This window comes from Centroberyx affinis, unplaced genomic scaffold, assembly GCF_046629955.1.
Source record: "Centroberyx affinis isolate AG114_WGS23_722 - 3 ecotype Tasmania unplaced genomic scaffold, CSIRO-AGI_Caff_v1 ptg001787l_1, whole genome shotgun sequence".
In the NCBI taxonomy this organism is placed as follows: domain Eukaryota; kingdom Metazoa; phylum Chordata; class Actinopteri; order Beryciformes; family Berycidae; genus Centroberyx; species Centroberyx affinis.
Genome location: NW_027280178.1, coordinates 409043 through 426478, shown reverse-complemented (window position 1 = coordinate 426478; position 17436 = coordinate 409043). Strand labels below are relative to the sequence as shown.

Genomic DNA, 17436 nt, shown 5'->3' with positions numbered 1-17436 from the left:
CTTAGCCCTTTCTGTTTTTTTTACTCTGCATCATCCTTTTTTGTTAATATTTGCTTTTCCTTTTCTGTCTTATTTGTCATTTTACTTTCTTTTTTTATCATTTACCCTGCTGATCTTCTTTTCTTGCTTTCTTCCACCTCCTTTCCTTTTTTCTCTTTTTCATACTCCAATCTATGAATCCCCCTTGAATTCATCATCTCTCCATGATGTATATGTGGGTTCTTCCCATCCTCCCCACTAACCAAGCTTCCTGAATTCTTGGTCACCTAGCGACACGCCAATCATGGCACTGGAGCCCTGTGACATGCCCTGCTGTGACGTCACACGACTCAGAGGCCTCAAACCAACAGTGTTGTTAGATCTGATTTATTTGATGGGACTCCTGGAGGAGCAGGAGTGGCAGGGGGCTTGGGGCCTGCGCCCACCCCCCAAAAAGAAATGCTCAGAGGAGACCATGCCCCATAGTGAGTTAGAGCGCTGTCTGGATGAAGACATCGCTTGTGTCATGTCAGATGAAGACAGAGGGCTGACTGAAGATGAGAGGACAGAATTTAAGCAGGAGAGGATTGAGAGAGACCCCTTCTCATCACAGTCCTCACCCAAAGATGCCATGAGGATCTTTGAACATCAGGAGTTGATCTCCAGTCCCCTTCCCTATCTACCCCAGTCTCCACAAACCCCCCAGACCCCTAAACCCGATGCCTTTGCTCTTGAGCTGAGAGCAGTCAGAGTCTCATACCTCCTCCTTGGTGCTTTGAAATCCCTGGCTGCCATTCTTAGCAGTGGGAAGTTCTCAGACTTACTCCTGGTGCCTAAATATGACCCTCCCACTTGCCTCATGAGTCCCTCCCCTAGCCCCAACCCTGACCAGGCCAAGGCAACCAGCAAACCAGGGGATGAGAGTGCTGAACTTAAGTCAGTGTTGCAGTATGTGGTGCGGAACATGGTGAAGTGGGCGGTCAGGCCCTGTCCTATCAAACAGAGCGTGTCTCTTGCTGACCTGGAAAGGGCTCAGGTCATGATCTACAAAGGAGCCCTCAGCAGACTGCAAGAGGACAAAGGAGCCAAAGAACGGAAAGGTAGCTAGTTTTTTGGCTTAGATCTAGGATTCTTTAGTTGCTAATTTAGCTAGGTTGTCGAGTTTCAATTTAGGGTTAAAATTAACTATGGATTTTCTTAGTATTCCTATACTATTTGATTTTGAGACATATTATACGTTCATATTGTGTGTGTGATCTAATGTTAGCCTCCTCCCCTACCTTGTCCTTACAGAGTCGGGCCACCACTCCTCTCAGCCCATTTCCAAGTCCTCCAGCTCTGTCTCCCTCTACAGCACAGGTTCAGAGGGCACTGCCATCTTTGGCCAATCAAACGGAGCCTCTGCCTCGTCCTCTAATAATGACTTGGCTGCCTCTCTCCTGACAGCCCTGCAGGCAGATGGCCTGGATAATTTCAACCCTTTCCTCCCCATCAACCTCCTTCAGTGAGTACAGTCAAGGACTAATCGCAGATGTAGAGATTATTTGATTTACCGGTAAATCAAATTGAATGAAATGTTGGTTGAGAGGCATTCAAACTTTAGTCAAAAATATTCTTCTCAGAAGCACACATACACACACATAGGCACACACACACACGCACACACACACACACACACACACACTGTAATCACAGTTATTGGCAATTCTCATGTTGTTCCTGATTGCTACAGATCTCTATCTGTTGGTAGCAGCAGCTTGTCTGAGGTCCAGGGGATGGGTGAGTTAGGATGAGTGTGAGTGTGTGAGTGTGTGTGTGTGTGTGTGTGTGTGTGTGTGTGTGTGTGTGTGTGTGTATGTGAGAAAAAGAGAGAGATTCTGACTGCGCTGTGTTTAACCCAGGCTGCAGCTCTACCTGCCTGTGCCTGTCCTAACCTAGCCAACTGATTATAGTGCAATGGCATTTCTGCTTTTGAGAGATGATCAGACAAACAGTTACATCACAATAAATCATAGTCCAGCTCAATAAAATCGGCAAAAGTAGTTATTCTAAGTTGTTATTCTGTTCTTCACATGTTAACCTTTTTTGGTTTGGCAAGACAAATGAAAGAGTGTTTTTACTGGCCTTCAGTAGAAAATGACGTTTTCTCCAAGTATAGCACCCATCTCTCCTCCAAAGACTCCTTTCTTAGCACGTACCACATATTGAACCGCCTTTTGTATCTCAGCTCTTCTCATAGACCGAGTGTGAGTTGATACCACAACTACCAGGCTCGAGCAAAGTATTGATCAAATAATTGACAAAAGAGGATATATGCTTGATTTATCTTCACTTTTGGGCCTCTCCAAGTGTCTAGCAAGTTAAATCAAGCACACCGTATGCCTTCAGATACTTTATATTATGTTTGGCCAGGTCTGGCTTCAATTAGTTTAGCACTACTTGCACTGTGTTGTTGTTATTGTATTTATCTTCATTCCCTCTAGGCAGATGGTGCTAGCTCAGTTCCCTACACTCACCGGCCTGGTTAGCACTCCCCCCATGCTGCACCCTTGCTTCAGCCTGGCCAGCTCTGCTTCTTGTGATGCCTTCACAGAACAGCAGACCAGCTTCATGGAGCCTGGTCCCTGCAGCACACAGGCCAGAAGCAGCCTGGGTAAGAACATGTACAGATGGGAGAAATGGGGGAAAAGCTGTGGAAAAATCTAGAAAATGTCCAAGACAGACATACACAGACCTATTTGAAGGTGATGAAACTATTAGGAATCTGCCAATTTAAAATATTTTGAAAGCAGCTTACTGATAACCAAAAGGACAGCACAATAATGTTACAGAGAATAGTTTTGCTAGTTGTTTCAGCCCTGCAGGTCAGTTCAGTTCCAAAAAAATTGTATTCACATGCTGGCTTTATATTTCACACTTTGACATTGAATGTTGAGTCAAACACCGCACCTGCATTTCAGTAACAGGAGGGAAGTTAGATGAATGAGTACTCAATGGAAACTGTCTGTTGCATGGTCTTAAATGTTCAGCTTATTAGTCACGACTGTTAACTTGCTGCCCAAAACAGCATGTGTTTTGCTCTGCTATTGAACAGGTGTTATAACCAAACATGTCTAATGCATGTGGACACAGTTTGTGCACTCACATGCTTGAGTGACACTGGCACCATTCTTTTTCCTCATTTGTTGGTGTTACAAAATGATTCCTAACAATTTTGGGAAGTGTACTAGACTAAAGGTTTTTGTTCTGCCATCGATTCCTTAAGATACATTGGGCTCAGTTGATATAGATGTAATTTTAATCATTCATTATGGATTCATAATGATTTTGGCCGAGTGTGCTTGAGATGATCGATGATCTGTTGGATTTCATTACAAAATAAAATAGGAAACTGTAAAATTTAGAATTGGGCTTGTTTTTGTTTTCTCTTTTTTCTATTCTTTTCCTTTTCTCCTCAACCACTAGAACGGACACAAATGTTTGTCGCCGGTCGGTTGCTAGAAATGGGCTTCTCTATGAGACACATCTACCGGGCCCTGGAGGCAGCAGGTACTGCTGTGTTGAGTGTGTCTGAGATCACTGAATTTATGCTTCATCTGCTTTTTGTGGGCTTTAAAATCTGTCCTCCAGCGTGTATTGTGGCTTTCTTGTGTTGTAGAATGTAGAAAACTATAGTTTCTGAATAAAAAATGCTTTGTATTCCTTTAGATAGAAGATTCTTAAATTCTTAGTTTTCAGATTACGATGATGTTATCACTTGGGGTGGGAACCAGAGGCACCCCGAATGTATTAACAAGTTACTATAATAATAATAATAATAATAATAACAATAAATTAATCTAAAACCTGAAATTAAAGTTTGTTCAGGTAGTCATATTCAGAAATATCTTTTGATAAACTGGCATTTGGTTTTCCATATATTACCTTGTTATGGAAGTGGACATATTAATATCTGACATAATATTTGGCATTAGCAAATATTACACAGTATAGATATTCTACCTTCATTCATATTTTATCCCCAATTCAGGTGGATTAAACAAGATACCGTGGCTGGTAAATGCTTGTACTGTGAAAGGGAAGTTTAGGCTTTTAGAATGAGTAGAGAGTGAGGGCATGGTTAAAGAAACTTTGTTTCTCTTATCACAATATCCAAATATGCATGCAAATCTTTTGTGTACCACTTTTGTTTTTATCATGTATCACTTTCAACTCCCCATATCACTAACATTTTAGGCTAACCTTCACCTATCACAAATCTCACAAACTAACCCTTCAGAATTGGTGTGCCAGGCTGACCATAAAGGGTATATAATAGCAACACTCCATGACCCATAATTACCTTTTGAACTCTGACACTCTGACAGTCAGTATTAGCATTCACACTACAAACATGTGCAGCACATTGTCAAGGGTGACACAATAAAGTCACAGACTTGTTTCCATCTTGGTCCTCGATGTTTCAGTCAATGGCAAGATGTCAGCAGAATGGTCCTTGATATTAAAAAGACATTGACAAGATGGCTACCAGCCAACAAATGTGCATAAATGATTTACATCACAAGTAACATACAGAATCGAATAAAAACTACACTAACTTATTTACTTCGATCTGATTGTACAGGTCGATAGTACACTTTTCCCTGAAGTGACCAGGATTAGCTAAGCCTTTAGCTAACAGAAGTAGTTTATTCCAGTTCATAGGTCCTCAGTGCTTGAAAGATCATTTTCCCATTTTTGTCTTAAACCTGGGCAGACGCAGGTCAGCAATGCTGGCTCTAGTCTGATATTCATGAGCATCTCCAGTCCTCTGGAAATAGTTCTTCATGTACTTTTGTGCCCTGTTGTTAATGATTTTGTGGACCATGTTGAGTTGCAGTTGGGTTAACCTAACCTCTACACATAGCAAGCCAAGCTGCTGGAAGTGTTGCTTGCCTACATGCACTCTGTAGTCCAAACCCAACACTCTGATCAATTTATTCTGAAAAACCTGTTGTTTCTGCTTCAGTGATTTCGATGGGCCCCCATACCATTAGCAAATTGCGTAATCAAAATTACAAACTACTAAAAAAATCAGCTAATAGTCTAAGACAATCCAAGTTTAATAACTTTGCCTTCCTGGCCAAAACATTCTGACTCTGACGCTTGACCTTCTCTGTGGTCCCTCCCAGATGTTGCAGGAGAGGTGGACTCTCGGACCATTGAGGTGTTGGCCAGCTGGATGCTAGAGCACCCCTTGGCTGAGGAGCAGCAAGCAGCTGGGTCACGACTGGAGAGTGCTACTGACATCCCGTCCCCAGATGGGCCAGAGACAGTACAGTGTCCTGAGGCTCCCACTACTGAACCCAATGAAAGGTCAGGGATATATGAAACATGCAGACATTTTGCAGTTGTTATTGGTGCTATGGAGATCGTGATGGACTGCATGTTAATTTAATCTTACAGCCTGTTGCCAGGGCTTGACTGGGTAGAGAGGGAAAACTTCTTGGATGTCCACTTGACCAGGAACAGACCTCCACCAGCACGACGACGACGCTCTGGCCTGGGTCAGAGGACTTCCTTCCGAAGGGCAGGTCAGAATCATGGTGTAGAAGTTGACTTCTAACAATGTAAAAAATTGTCCCACACTGGATTCAAGTTGTCATTACTTGATTGTAATGTTTCAACCAATGGTCTGTGTCAAGCAAGCTGTCATCGTGACTCAGAATCACAGCCTGCACAGTCGTAACTTTGATGCAAAGATTATTTAATGGAAATTTTAATTAAATAAAATTTAAGGTAAAACGACCAATGGTTCGACAGACAAACTGTCTGTGTCATGAGATGTCTGTGTCATGAGATATATTTATATATCTCATGACATTTATGATGATATGATACAGTTAGCCGACCTAAGACGGATAACTGTAACCATGAATATCAAAAGTACCAAAAAAATTTAAAAATAGAGAGAGTTAATATGCAAATCACAAGAAAGGCCTGAGGGTCTGAAGGCGATGGGTCCATGCTGCCTCTCGCCTCAATAGTAGAGTGTTCAGGAGGAGATGGGATGATTAGCCTCAACAAATAAACAGCCACAAGATAAGTAAGGTTTTGGCATCTGATAGTGCTGCGATGTTGAGCTACTCTCCTCATCTCCACAACTCCTTCCTTATGCCAGCACTTCATCAATACTGGTGTCCGTTTCACTACTACCAATTTTCTGAATCACAGGCTGCCATAAAATTTTTGACATCTTATTGTGCACTTTCTTTTGTGGCAATCATTACTTTGGTCTCCATTCTCTTCCAGACTTGCCATCACCCAGCCCCATCCCTCAGCTGTACCAACAAGACCCAGGGGTTTCTGATTGGCCAGAGCAGGTGGAGTTTCACCCCTACTCTGTTGATGAGGAGTCAGAACTGGGATACATGGATGACCCATACCAAGAAGAAACCTATGAGGACCTGCTCACCCCTGCATTCTTCAGTTTAGAGAGAGACGCGCTCCAGATGGTGGAGGTAATGCCATTACTAAGGCTGCTTTACATGCACAGAAAAAAAGGCAGTTGTGATTATTTTGATAAATATTCCAATCATGATTTGAATTGCGACAAACATTGTTTGTCGCAGTTTGGGCCTGTTAGGTCTTTTTGTAGTTTGGCAAGCCTTGTTTATATTTGAAACACTATACACACTATGTAGTACTATATATACTATGATCTGCCAAATCCATATTTCTCCTCTTTCTTTAGGGTGGAGAAGAACACAATCAGATGGTAAAGTGTGAGCTCTGCAACACCCTCACCCTGCAGTTCAACAATCACATAAAGCGGCAGCACCCAGGCTGTGGGCAGAGTGCTGCTCGTAGGGGCTACGACAGCACAGGGGCCTACGTGGATGTCTGGTTCAGAGGGGAATGTGGTTCCAACTTTCCCTTCTACCTCCTCTGCAGCTCCTGCAGGGAAAAGTATCTGGCTGCAAACCTGGGGGACCCAGGTTCCAATCATGATAGGTACAGTAGAAATGCGACATATGGCCTGGCAGGCAATGAATTCAGATAAAGACCAGTGTACATAATGTTACATGATAAATGCTGTAAATGGAATATATACTGTATATGTATGTGTGTAAAATACAGAGATACAAAAATATATAATTATTGATCATTGTAGTTTCCTTCTTTTTCCTTAGGATGAAAGGGCTGACATATGATTTGATTGGCCAATTGGACAGCATTTCTGATGGTAGGGAATGGATATTATTTACTGAGTTCCTACCCTTTGGAATGTCACTGTCACTGTAATAGGACATATTATGGAATGATTTGTTAGATATTCAAATGCTTTTTTTTTTTTTAAAGATGAATGATTCTCCTGTATCCCACTCAGATGATTGGGAGATGGGCCACCAAGATGACAGTGACACAGACAAGCTGACGGGGCTAGAGGACTTTGGGCTCTTGCTGAGACCACTGGGGTTGACTGAAAAGAAGCAGGTGCCAGACCCCATCGCCTTCACTGAGGCAGATCCCCTGGGAGCCCTGGTTCACAGTTCTTCTGACCATGTGAGAGCATTGGTTCCCAAAGGTGCGGGATGTTTACTACTTTTGGTTTAGAGCACTGATTTTGCATCATATATCTATAAAAAGTATCTATATGAAAGTATCTATGAGTTTAGCAAGATGGAGCAGGAACTAGTCCCATGTGTGATTTACCAGAATCTGAATAAAAAAATAGCATAGGTAAGGCTACTCTAAACACCCCACAATGCCTGTTATGCTTGCTTTTTTTTCCTCACCAGGGATTGTCGTTGTTGACCAGAAGGCCTCTCTAAGCCTGGGGGAGCAGGCAGTGTCATTGAGGGATTCCCAAGATAGACTGAAAGCTTTAAGGAGAGTCACCTCCACAGCCCAGATCCTGCTAGCTTACAGCATGGTGATGAGAGTACTGTCTCAGACTGCTTCGAGGTACAATTGAACAGAATATCTCCTCATTATCCCAGCATTGTTTTGATGTTTTAATTGATTTCTCAAGTCACTTCTTATCTCCTTCTCCCAGTGCATCGGTGTGTAGCCAGTCCAACGGGCTGGAGTCTTTGGGTCTGGCAGATATCCGTATCCTGGTGCGGTTAATGTCCCTTGCGGCAGCGGGCAGGGCCCATACCCATGTGGACAAGCAGGGGTTAGGTGTCAGGGGCCTGGCCACAGAGCGCAGCAGCTCCACCTTCCTCAGCTTCCTTAGCTCAGCCATCGGCAGCCTGGTGTCCCACAGCCCTACTGCCTATAGAGAACTGGTGGACATCTGCACTCAGGTCAGACTTCTACTGGACAGTGTGAGGCTGTATCTGTGTTGATTTTTTTTGTTTTTATTTTTTCTGTTGATCTCCATTTAGATGTTGCAATTGTAATTTATGTTGGGGAATAGCAAGAAGTCCTATGCTGTCTCACTATCACTCTATGGCCTAGGTACTCAATTCTACCTACCAGGTGTGGATCATTAACCTTGTGGCCCTTGAGGATTGGAATTGAATAGCTTGGCTCTATGGAGTGGGGTCCTAAAGTTACTTCTGTCTAGCCCAGTGATTGGCATCATGTGCCATGGAGGGCCAAGAGTATGCAGGTTTTCATTCCAGCCACAGACTACACCAGGTGATTTAACTGATGAGTTCCTCCTCTCTGATTGAAGAGGTGCTTTGTGTATTGGGGTGAATAAGTCAGTGGGGAGTAGGAGAGAGGTTAGGGCAGCTAGGAGCAGCTGGGAGTTGGGAAATTTGAGCAGACATTTTAGGCCAGCAACTTAGGCCCCCTTTACACCTTGCATTAAAATGCGTCTTGTGTCCAGATTGTATCTAGATATGATTTAACCTGATTACATTTACACCTGGTATTAATATGTGTCTCCAGTGTCCACATTGAGATCCCATTGAGATCCGATCACTCTGTCCAGCACAAACAACGAACGTCACATCCTCCTCTCGTTTGCGTGGGTCCAAAAAAATAAAAAATGAAAAATGATACCCATCCGTGAAGCCGCGCTATTGTATGGACTAGACAAATTTATGGTTTCTGCGGTGTGCCCGGTGTTTGCGGTGCGGAGGGTCTGTGCGACGAGTGTGGAGCTCCGCAGGGGGTCTGCGGAGGGTCCGCACCGAGCTCCGCGCTCCTCTCAAAAAATGAAACTCTGCGGAGGCCTCCGCAAACGCCGCAATCAGTTCAGAGGCTATGATTGGTTAATGGTCGCTATGTTAGTTGGTTACCAGGGAAGTAAGTCTAATCGAGCCAAGTGACAGCTGACAACCGGCAAAAATGGACAACAGGAGGAGATTCTGCGCTCTCTGTGAACACCGCGCTGCTACCGCATTTACCATGAAATGCTGTGCCTCTGCGGAGAGAACAGTCTTGCCGTGAACACCGCGAACACCGGGCACACCGCAGAAACCATAAATTTGCCTGCCATAAATAATGCTTGCTTTTGGAAGCGGGGGAAGAAGCCGTCTTCAACAACTGGAATGCCGAAGACGAAAGTCGCGCGCGATTACGTATTTCCGCCCACGTAGTTGTTGTATGTGGATTGAAAACGCAATTGCATTTACACTTGTGTTCAATGTGGTCACAATGCGTCCCTGACCACCTCCGGAGGTGGTTTGGCCGATCGGATCACAATCCGTCCTCAATGCGTCTTGGGTGCATTTACACCTGTACTTTCATGTGGTCAAGCACTATCCGATTGCAATCCGATCACCCAAAATGCATTTTAATGCAAGGTGTAAAGGGGGTCTTAGAGTCCCACCAGAAGTAATCAGCACCAGTTTAAGACCTTATTTGGTATTGTGATCCAACAATCAACAGTCTCTTTACTTTGTAAAGCTTATTGTACAATGAGAAGACACAGTAAATGAGACATATGAAAAGAAGAAAATCCCTGGACTAGCAGCCAAGGCTGAATGGCAAGTCTGAAAAGCCAGGGTATGCTCTCTTGAAGTAGGGTGCTGTGGATTTGTAGCAATACCCGCTATTAGTTTACTGGGGTATCTAACGTCTTGAGTAAGTATTTTTGGCCCAAAAAAAGTAGAATGTTGAGGTAAACGCACACCAGATAACAGGAGCTGCTGGTCATGATACAAGTTCCATTGTAGATAAAGAACAACTCCAGTTCCACATAACCAACGTTTCGGCCTTGTCTGGCCTTTGTTAAGGTATATACCTTGACCAACGTTTCAGCCAGACTAGGCCAAAAATAATGTTGGTTATTAAATCCTTTATGTGGGGCTGAGTGTGCGGTTGTTCTTCTTTATACAGGGATAAGGTAGGCCATAAAGTCTAGCTTCTGAAGCAGCCAGAAAAAAACACAGTTGCTCTGGTTGAACAAAAAGGATAGTAGCTAGATGACAATATAAGTAGGAGGTAGTATATAAATCCATCTCGTGTAGGTCCCTGTGTCAGGGTAGTATACGTTTTGTGTAACTAAGTATAGGTATGATCAGAGCAGATATGGTATTTGGGATGCCAGAAATTAGTGTTGAGCCTTCTGAGGATGTCAGGTTTCTATTTCAATAAAACAGTTGTGATGGACGGTTCCCCACTTATATGTTAATAAATGATGGACTGGTGATCCTTTTAGACAGAGGATTATCATGGGTTTAAAGGATTATTTAATTGACAACTAAGGTAAATGGATATTGACATGAATTTCTGAAATCGTAATACTGTTCTCATATTACTTTCTTTAGGACCTAATGGCAGCAGCTACAGGGATGAACATTGGGACGATCAGTGACTCGCAGCAGAGAGGTTGTCTGAACTCCAGTCTAATAGCTGGGTTACAGGGAGTCCAGCAGCAGCAGAGAAACTACAAGGAGCAGACGCCACCTACATTCCTAGTCACTCAGAGTCTGGTGTCCCTGCTCACTGAGAAGGGCATCCGCTACCGTTACACCCCAGATAGGGCTGAACACGAGGCCAAAGGTGAGAGAGAGCCACATGTAAATGTGTCAGGGGGCATGTCAGGTGGTTGGAGTTGAGATCTAAAGGATCAGAATGATCTTTATTATGTTAAGTTGATTGTCTTGTTCATGTAACAATGGGACTTAGTTATAGTTCTTTAAGATTTAATTATATTTAGCACATTTAACGACAATGCAACCATGTAACATTCTGTGTATGTCTCTGATTGCCCCAGATGCAGGAAACCCAGGGGTGTCTTCCTCCTCCTTGTCTCTTTCCCCTCCACCCCAGCTTGGGGCTAGAGTGGGCCCTCTGGAGCTGGCTAATGCGTTGGCAGCATGTGCCCTGTCTGCTAGGCTGACCAGTAAGCATCGTCAGTGGGCAGCCCAGCAGCTGGTGCAGGCCCTGGCTGTCACAGAAAGGGACAATCCTAACCGGCCCCAAACCTACAGTGACCTATCCGGGGACTTGCGCAAATGTCCCATCAAGAAGCTGGAAGGACATTACAGCAAGGTGAGGGACCTGGACTTTAACTCAGTGAATTGAAGTGTAACCCTACATGAACACTGTCATATAGTATTATAACAAAATGCTTAAGATAATGTCCAGAATGTATTATTTCTGTTTTTCTATAACCTTGTAGGCCTAAAGTTTTTGTTTCAGTTGTTCCAAAATGGTATGGACTAGAAAGTGAGTTTCGAATGCCAGGGCGCTCATTTATTAACATTGTGCATGTACAATTATGTGTGTAAACAGTGTATACAACCATTTCTAAGCAAAGAGTGGGATTTTTCAGTTTGTACGATGCTTGAGAATGTGTACAATTTTAAACGTAAGTTCTCAGGCTATTTTCATGGCCTCATTAAAATGAATGCGAAGTAAAAATCCGAACGCTACAAGCTCATCCCAGCTTCATCCGATTCTTGGTGATTAGTTTATATTATGGTTTTCATAGCGGTCAAGTGCCGAATAATACCCATGTTAAAACTAAGTCCAGTATTGCAGTTATAATGGTATAGTGGTTGAAAAGAAGAATTAGTGCCATCTACCCAATGAAAGACCGCCAAGAAAGACAGCAACTTTTAACTGAGACTTTAACGGAGAGCGATGAGTAGCTACTCAGAAGATTTTGTTTTTCAAGTCCTATTTATTGAACCTCTGCCAACAACTTTCTTCAACTTTGGAATGAGAGACCAAACGCCCTAACGCCATAATGCCTGCAGTCAGAACCGTAACTTCATTGACTAAATTTTATTTGTAAGATAATTTAGAAACATTTATATGTAATGTTGATCAATGAGGGCCCAGAAATCTCAGCACCTGGTGAAGTAATCGTTGAGTTATTGGTATTGATCAACAACCCTATGAAACCCATGCAGATATACACTCACCGGCCACTTTATTAGGTGCACCTAATAATAACAGCTCAGTGCAACAGTGATGTGCAGAAGGGCATCTCAGAACACACAGTTTGTCTAATCTTGAAGCAGATGCGCTATAGCAGCAGAAGACCACACCAGGTTCCACTCCTGTCAGCTAAGAACAAGAAGACAAAGCTACAGTGGGCACATGATCACCAAAACTAGGCGACTGAGGAATGGACTTCACTTTACTCCAATGGACTGCACAGTGCCTAAATCTCAACCCAAAAGCAGACCGCTGGGATGAAGTGAAATGGGATGTTCACAGCACAAATGAGCCACCAAAAAACTACAGGAATTGCATGATGCTATACAGTCTGCATGGACCAAGATCCCAGTGGAAAGTTTCTGGCACCTTGTTGAATCCATGCCTTGATGAATCCAGGCTGCTCTGAAGGCGATAGGGGGTCCTGCCCAGTACTACCTAATAAAGTGGCCAGTGAGTGTATTATGGTCATGTTGTGCTGTGGGACAGTAAAAATCATACTTATTGCACCTTTAAAGAGAATATAAGCACAGATAATATACGACCATAGTTATTTCCCATTTATCTAGTAAACCTTTGCATGGCAAGTTATCCAGACAAAGTTGTCCAGGCAATTACTGGATATTCTGGTAGCTGGAGTTTTAATTGCCTATGACTTCTGTTTAACCATTTCCTCTGTCACCACTAACACCAGTAAATGCATTATTATGTGCATTATTCTGTTCTGTTTAGGTGACAAGCTGTTCCTGGAATAATGAGCAGAGTTTGCTGGCTACATGGTCTCAGGACAGGATGGTGCAATTGTGGAGCATCAGCCAGAACACTGCAGAGTTGCAGACCATGCTCTCCTGTGTTACAAGGTTACCCCTGCTTGATTCAGTAGATTGTTTTGTCCAGAGAGGGCTTTACTATGTATGTTCATGATTAAAAGATAATTCCATTTATATTCAACCTGGGCCTTATTAAGCTCACCGCTAGATGGAGAGCTTCTATGTCTGTAAGGAGGACCTTTTTTGGGGGACTGTCATTCTTTTTGGACGCTCATTCACTTCTGTGATGAGATGGTGCTATCTTTGAAATATTTTGCATATTTCAGGCCACTTTCCAAATCTTTAAAATGGACCGACATTTGTGTGTTTAGTTTTTAAATCCGGCTGTTGCCATTGTTGTTGGTCACAATGCCTGTTGAAAATAACTGGAATTATCCTTTAAACAAGTGAGATAACCAAACAGTAATGTACTTATTCTTTTTCATGATGTCCACCATAATGGTTGCTGACTTTAAAGCATTCCCTTGGTATCTCACCATGACACTATGCCTCCCCATGTATTCCCTGGAAGTCTCTATATCATTACGCCAGCCACGATTGGCAAAGTACTCAGTCAGATCTGGGTGTGGTTCAGCCTTTATGCCTATATTCTCTTTATTGGGGACTATCAGTAATCTTGGTAGCTCCTTATTGGCCAGAGAAACACTGGCTAGTTGAGATCATTTAACATTTTTGCGGTCAACCCCAGCCTACTCCTACGCTGAAACCCACCAGGACTTCATCCACAAGAACCTGTTACAAGTGTAGTATGTGTTCAAGGAATGGTATGCAAGTTTGCATAATGTGCCTTTCCTAGCCAACAGGGAGTCCTTCCCTTGAACAGGTGGCTTGCTACCCTAGTTTTCCTCTTCGGAGCAACAATATAGCAATATGTTGCATCCCATACACATTCTGTGCATCTACTTGGACAAGACTGAAGGGTTTAGAAAAACTGACCAGTTATTTGTGCCATTCTAAGCATGATGTCACCGCACAATCCTCGGCACATACTGTCCTGAGTGCAGGCTCGTCTGACAGTTTCTCAGCCCAAGAGTGCTTGGCAGTCAGTCTTCAAGATAAACTTATCTGGCAATACAGGAGTCAATATATCCCTGTAGTGAGATATTGACTGAATGCTTGAATGAGACCTTTATGTTATGACTGTAACCCTGGATCTCTGATAACATCAGTGAAGTATCTCACCAGACCACTCACTATGTATGAAGCAAGGAAGAGGCTTAGGTTTTTTTTAAAGATTTTTTTTGGGGCATTTTTTCCTTTATTTGAGAGGTGAAAGTGGAGAGAGCCAGGAAACACTGGGAGAGAGAGAGGGATGACAGGCGACAAAGGTCCCAGGCCGGATCCGAGCCGCGGTTACATGGCATCTGCCTTAGACCACTGAGCCACCAGGACGCTTGGATGAGGCATATTTTGAATGACCTGGTGATACTATGTCGGCCCTATATATAGGGAGAGGATGTCCCTTTTGACACACACAGGTGGCCAGCCAATCACGGTTGACATAATGATGTAGAGGCTTCTGAGGACTACGCAGATGGGTATACCATTTAGTGAGATACCTCTCTGATGCTATCAGAGAACTGGGGATAGGGCCGCAACCTAAAGTTTTCCTACTGTCTGACTCCTTCCAGTAAGACAGACAGAGCAAGCACTGAGAGGGCTGGTAGAACTCATCTGGTCTCCCCTGTTTACTGGAGTGCAGGGGGAACCTTTTTGGCTGCCCCTGAGAACAAATACATCAGCATCTTGACCATCAGAGGTTAGTTTGGCCATTTGTTTCTTCACTGGTCTGGCACATCTCAAATTTCATCCCAACTATGAAAAATGTAATATTTTACTGTAGTTTCTCAGGTGCCTAATAACTATCACGTCAGTAATTGGAATTAGATTTCATCTCTCTGTTGCTTCTCCTCAGGGTCTTACTGTCATTTGGAGGCCCAGGTGACATGGGTCACAGCCCTTTGCTGGGCCCAGACCTTCAGCCCCTTGGTTCTTAACCAGACAGGGGCCTGTACAGACAGACCTGCTGAGAGCCTGTTGGTGGGAAGGCTGGATGGCTCCCTCTGCTGGCTGCAGGTCACAATGCAGGAATCAGGCCTTCATGTGAAGAGCGCTGAACTCAGCCACTGCCACAGGAAAGAAGGTGAGGAGACACCCAAAGAAAATCACCAAATGAATGGTTCACAGATTGGTTCTTTATTGTGTACCTTATTATATGTAATATATCTCTATTACTTTAACCTATTGTAAAACACCACCATAGATGAGTGTTTTACTGGCCATAGACTGTCTGCAATACCTTCAGTTAGAAGACATGGTTAAATTGACATATATGGGCTCATGGTATGATTGAGGTTTAGTACATTTCTTTACTGACTGTTTCTCTTCATCTGATCTCTTCTAGCCCCCCAGTGTGTAGCCTGGCACAGCGTGGACAAGCCATTTGCTGTTGGCTATCCTAATGGAAAGATCCTTCTGGCCACAGCTGGATCCTATGAGAATGAGCAGCCTGTAGTGGTGTCAGTCTTCCATGTTAGTCTGCAAAATGCACTCTACACTCATTTTCATTACAGTATGCTTGACAGCACAGATAAACAAAATATATTGGTGTATTATTATTTTATTATTGTTATTTTTAAGAACCTTTATAATATGTGTGCTGTGATGATCGATCCACTCTACCAGATGATCTCATACTCTACTCTTACTGTCCACCCTCCCTATCCATCCCTCCACTCCACAGGAGAGTGTGAGTTCCCTAAAGTGGGACCCCACGGGACACCTACTACTGGCCTTGGGCCAGTCAGAGATAGTGAAGATATTGGGGTGGTCTGGGGGCACCTGGGTCACCCTCCACTCCCTCTTCCACACAAGCACCATCAACATTGCCGAATGGTGCCCACTCCCTGGCAGAGCACCCCATCCCAGGCTCATGATGGCTGTGTAAGTGTACACAATGAATTCTATCTGTTCTTGTTGAATATTCTCTCTCTTTCATACCTAGATAAAATTTTACAGGATTGTAATGTCTATTTTTGGCTGGACCGCAGCGGGGCCAGCCCTATAAATGCGAATGTCTGTCACTCACTGACTGACTGACTGACTGACTGACTGACTGACTGACTGACTGAGTGATGAAGTTACACCATTGGTCGGCCGTGGCACGTGGCACATCATAGGATCACAGGATCACAGAGCCAGAAATTTAAGTTTTGTTTTCTCTGCCAGTGAGAGCCCGTTTCTCCCACACAGTAAGCAGGCTGACCAATATCCTGCATGTAAGCTGAAGGTAACTGAAGCTAAAGTAGAATCTATACAATTATATCATATCCCCGTTTATTTCGATGCATATGCGCGAGCTCAGTCCACCTGACAGCCCTCTGTTCTGTCGGCGGAGAGAAAGACACAGACAAGCATGGAGGTTTCGGCGTGCCAAGGGCTTACTGCCGACGCTTCCCGGAGTTTCCCGGGGGCACGGTTCCGGCCGGTGCCGCTAGCTGGGCGGCGATTTGTTCCCGGTGATCCGGCTGACATTTCGGCGGGGGTCCCGACGCCGATGCGTCACCGGGTGTCCAGCGAACAGCGAACAGCGTTTTCAGCACCAATGGGTACCAGAGCAACCGGGGCTTGGATCGGGAGGATCAATGTGGGCCGTGGGTGCGGTGTAAAGGACAGCGGCGGAGAGAGGAGACGGGACGCGCTGGAACAGAGATCAGTATGGATGTATGGACTATTATTCTGTATATTAACAGCAGAGTTTTTACCGGCTGGCTTGACCTGGACCGCGGGAAGTCAAAACAAACACAATCTATACATTTATATGATATTGCCGTTATTGCCCCTGATGTGTAGCCCTATATTTTTCCATTTTAACTTTTATTTAGGCTACAAGACCTTACATTGAACAGTTAAATGCTCAACATTTAAGATCGTGCTTTAAATGAAGGCTTTTAGAATATTTAGTTCTTGTGCACAGAGCCGCCAGAGACAGCTTTCTCTTGGTTTGATGGCAAGTGGCAGCCGCAGCAGTAAGTATAGCAGTCCTGTAGGGGGCGGAGGGGCAGCAGAGCAGCTATGGTTGGCTCAAACTCCACCAGGATTTCAAAAGCAAACTAAATACGCAATTTTGGGGTACTTGGCTGACTTGGATCTAGCATCGCGAGACTGTGGTTGATTGCGTCTCTCCCGCTTGAATTCAAACAGTGGCCTTACAGCTACACTGACAGCAACAGCGTCCTTCTCAGGTGAGTGACATGACATTTTTTGGCTGGACCGCAACAGCGGGACCAGCCCTATA

At 44.0% G+C, this 17436-nt stretch overlaps 1 protein-coding gene across 1 annotated transcript in view; it reads left to right on the top strand.

The window, feature by feature from the left end:
- The window catches only part of LOC139652352 (probable E3 ubiquitin-protein ligase HERC1), a 70426-nt gene that overhangs the window by 36334 nt on the left and 16656 nt on the right, over positions 1-17436 (top strand). The window contains exons 40-58 of the mRNA XM_071529393.1: positions 247-1079; positions 1273-1483; positions 2463-2632; positions 3445-3528; positions 5151-5334; positions 5425-5552; positions 6271-6479; positions 6713-6972; positions 7152-7204; positions 7349-7546; positions 7761-7926; positions 8018-8270; positions 10689-10923; positions 11138-11415; positions 13042-13169; positions 14771-14898; positions 15055-15282; positions 15544-15671; positions 15883-16082. Of these exons, the coding sequence (XP_071385494.1) occupies positions 247-1079; positions 1273-1483; positions 2463-2632; positions 3445-3528; positions 5151-5334; positions 5425-5552; positions 6271-6479; positions 6713-6972; positions 7152-7204; positions 7349-7546; positions 7761-7926; positions 8018-8270; positions 10689-10923; positions 11138-11415; positions 13042-13169; positions 14771-14898; positions 15055-15282; positions 15544-15671; positions 15883-16082 (4074 nt within the window). The remainder of the gene's footprint in view (positions 1-246; positions 1080-1272; positions 1484-2462; positions 2633-3444; positions 3529-5150; positions 5335-5424; positions 5553-6270; positions 6480-6712; positions 6973-7151; positions 7205-7348; positions 7547-7760; positions 7927-8017; positions 8271-10688; positions 10924-11137; positions 11416-13041; positions 13170-14770; positions 14899-15054; positions 15283-15543; positions 15672-15882; positions 16083-17436) is intronic.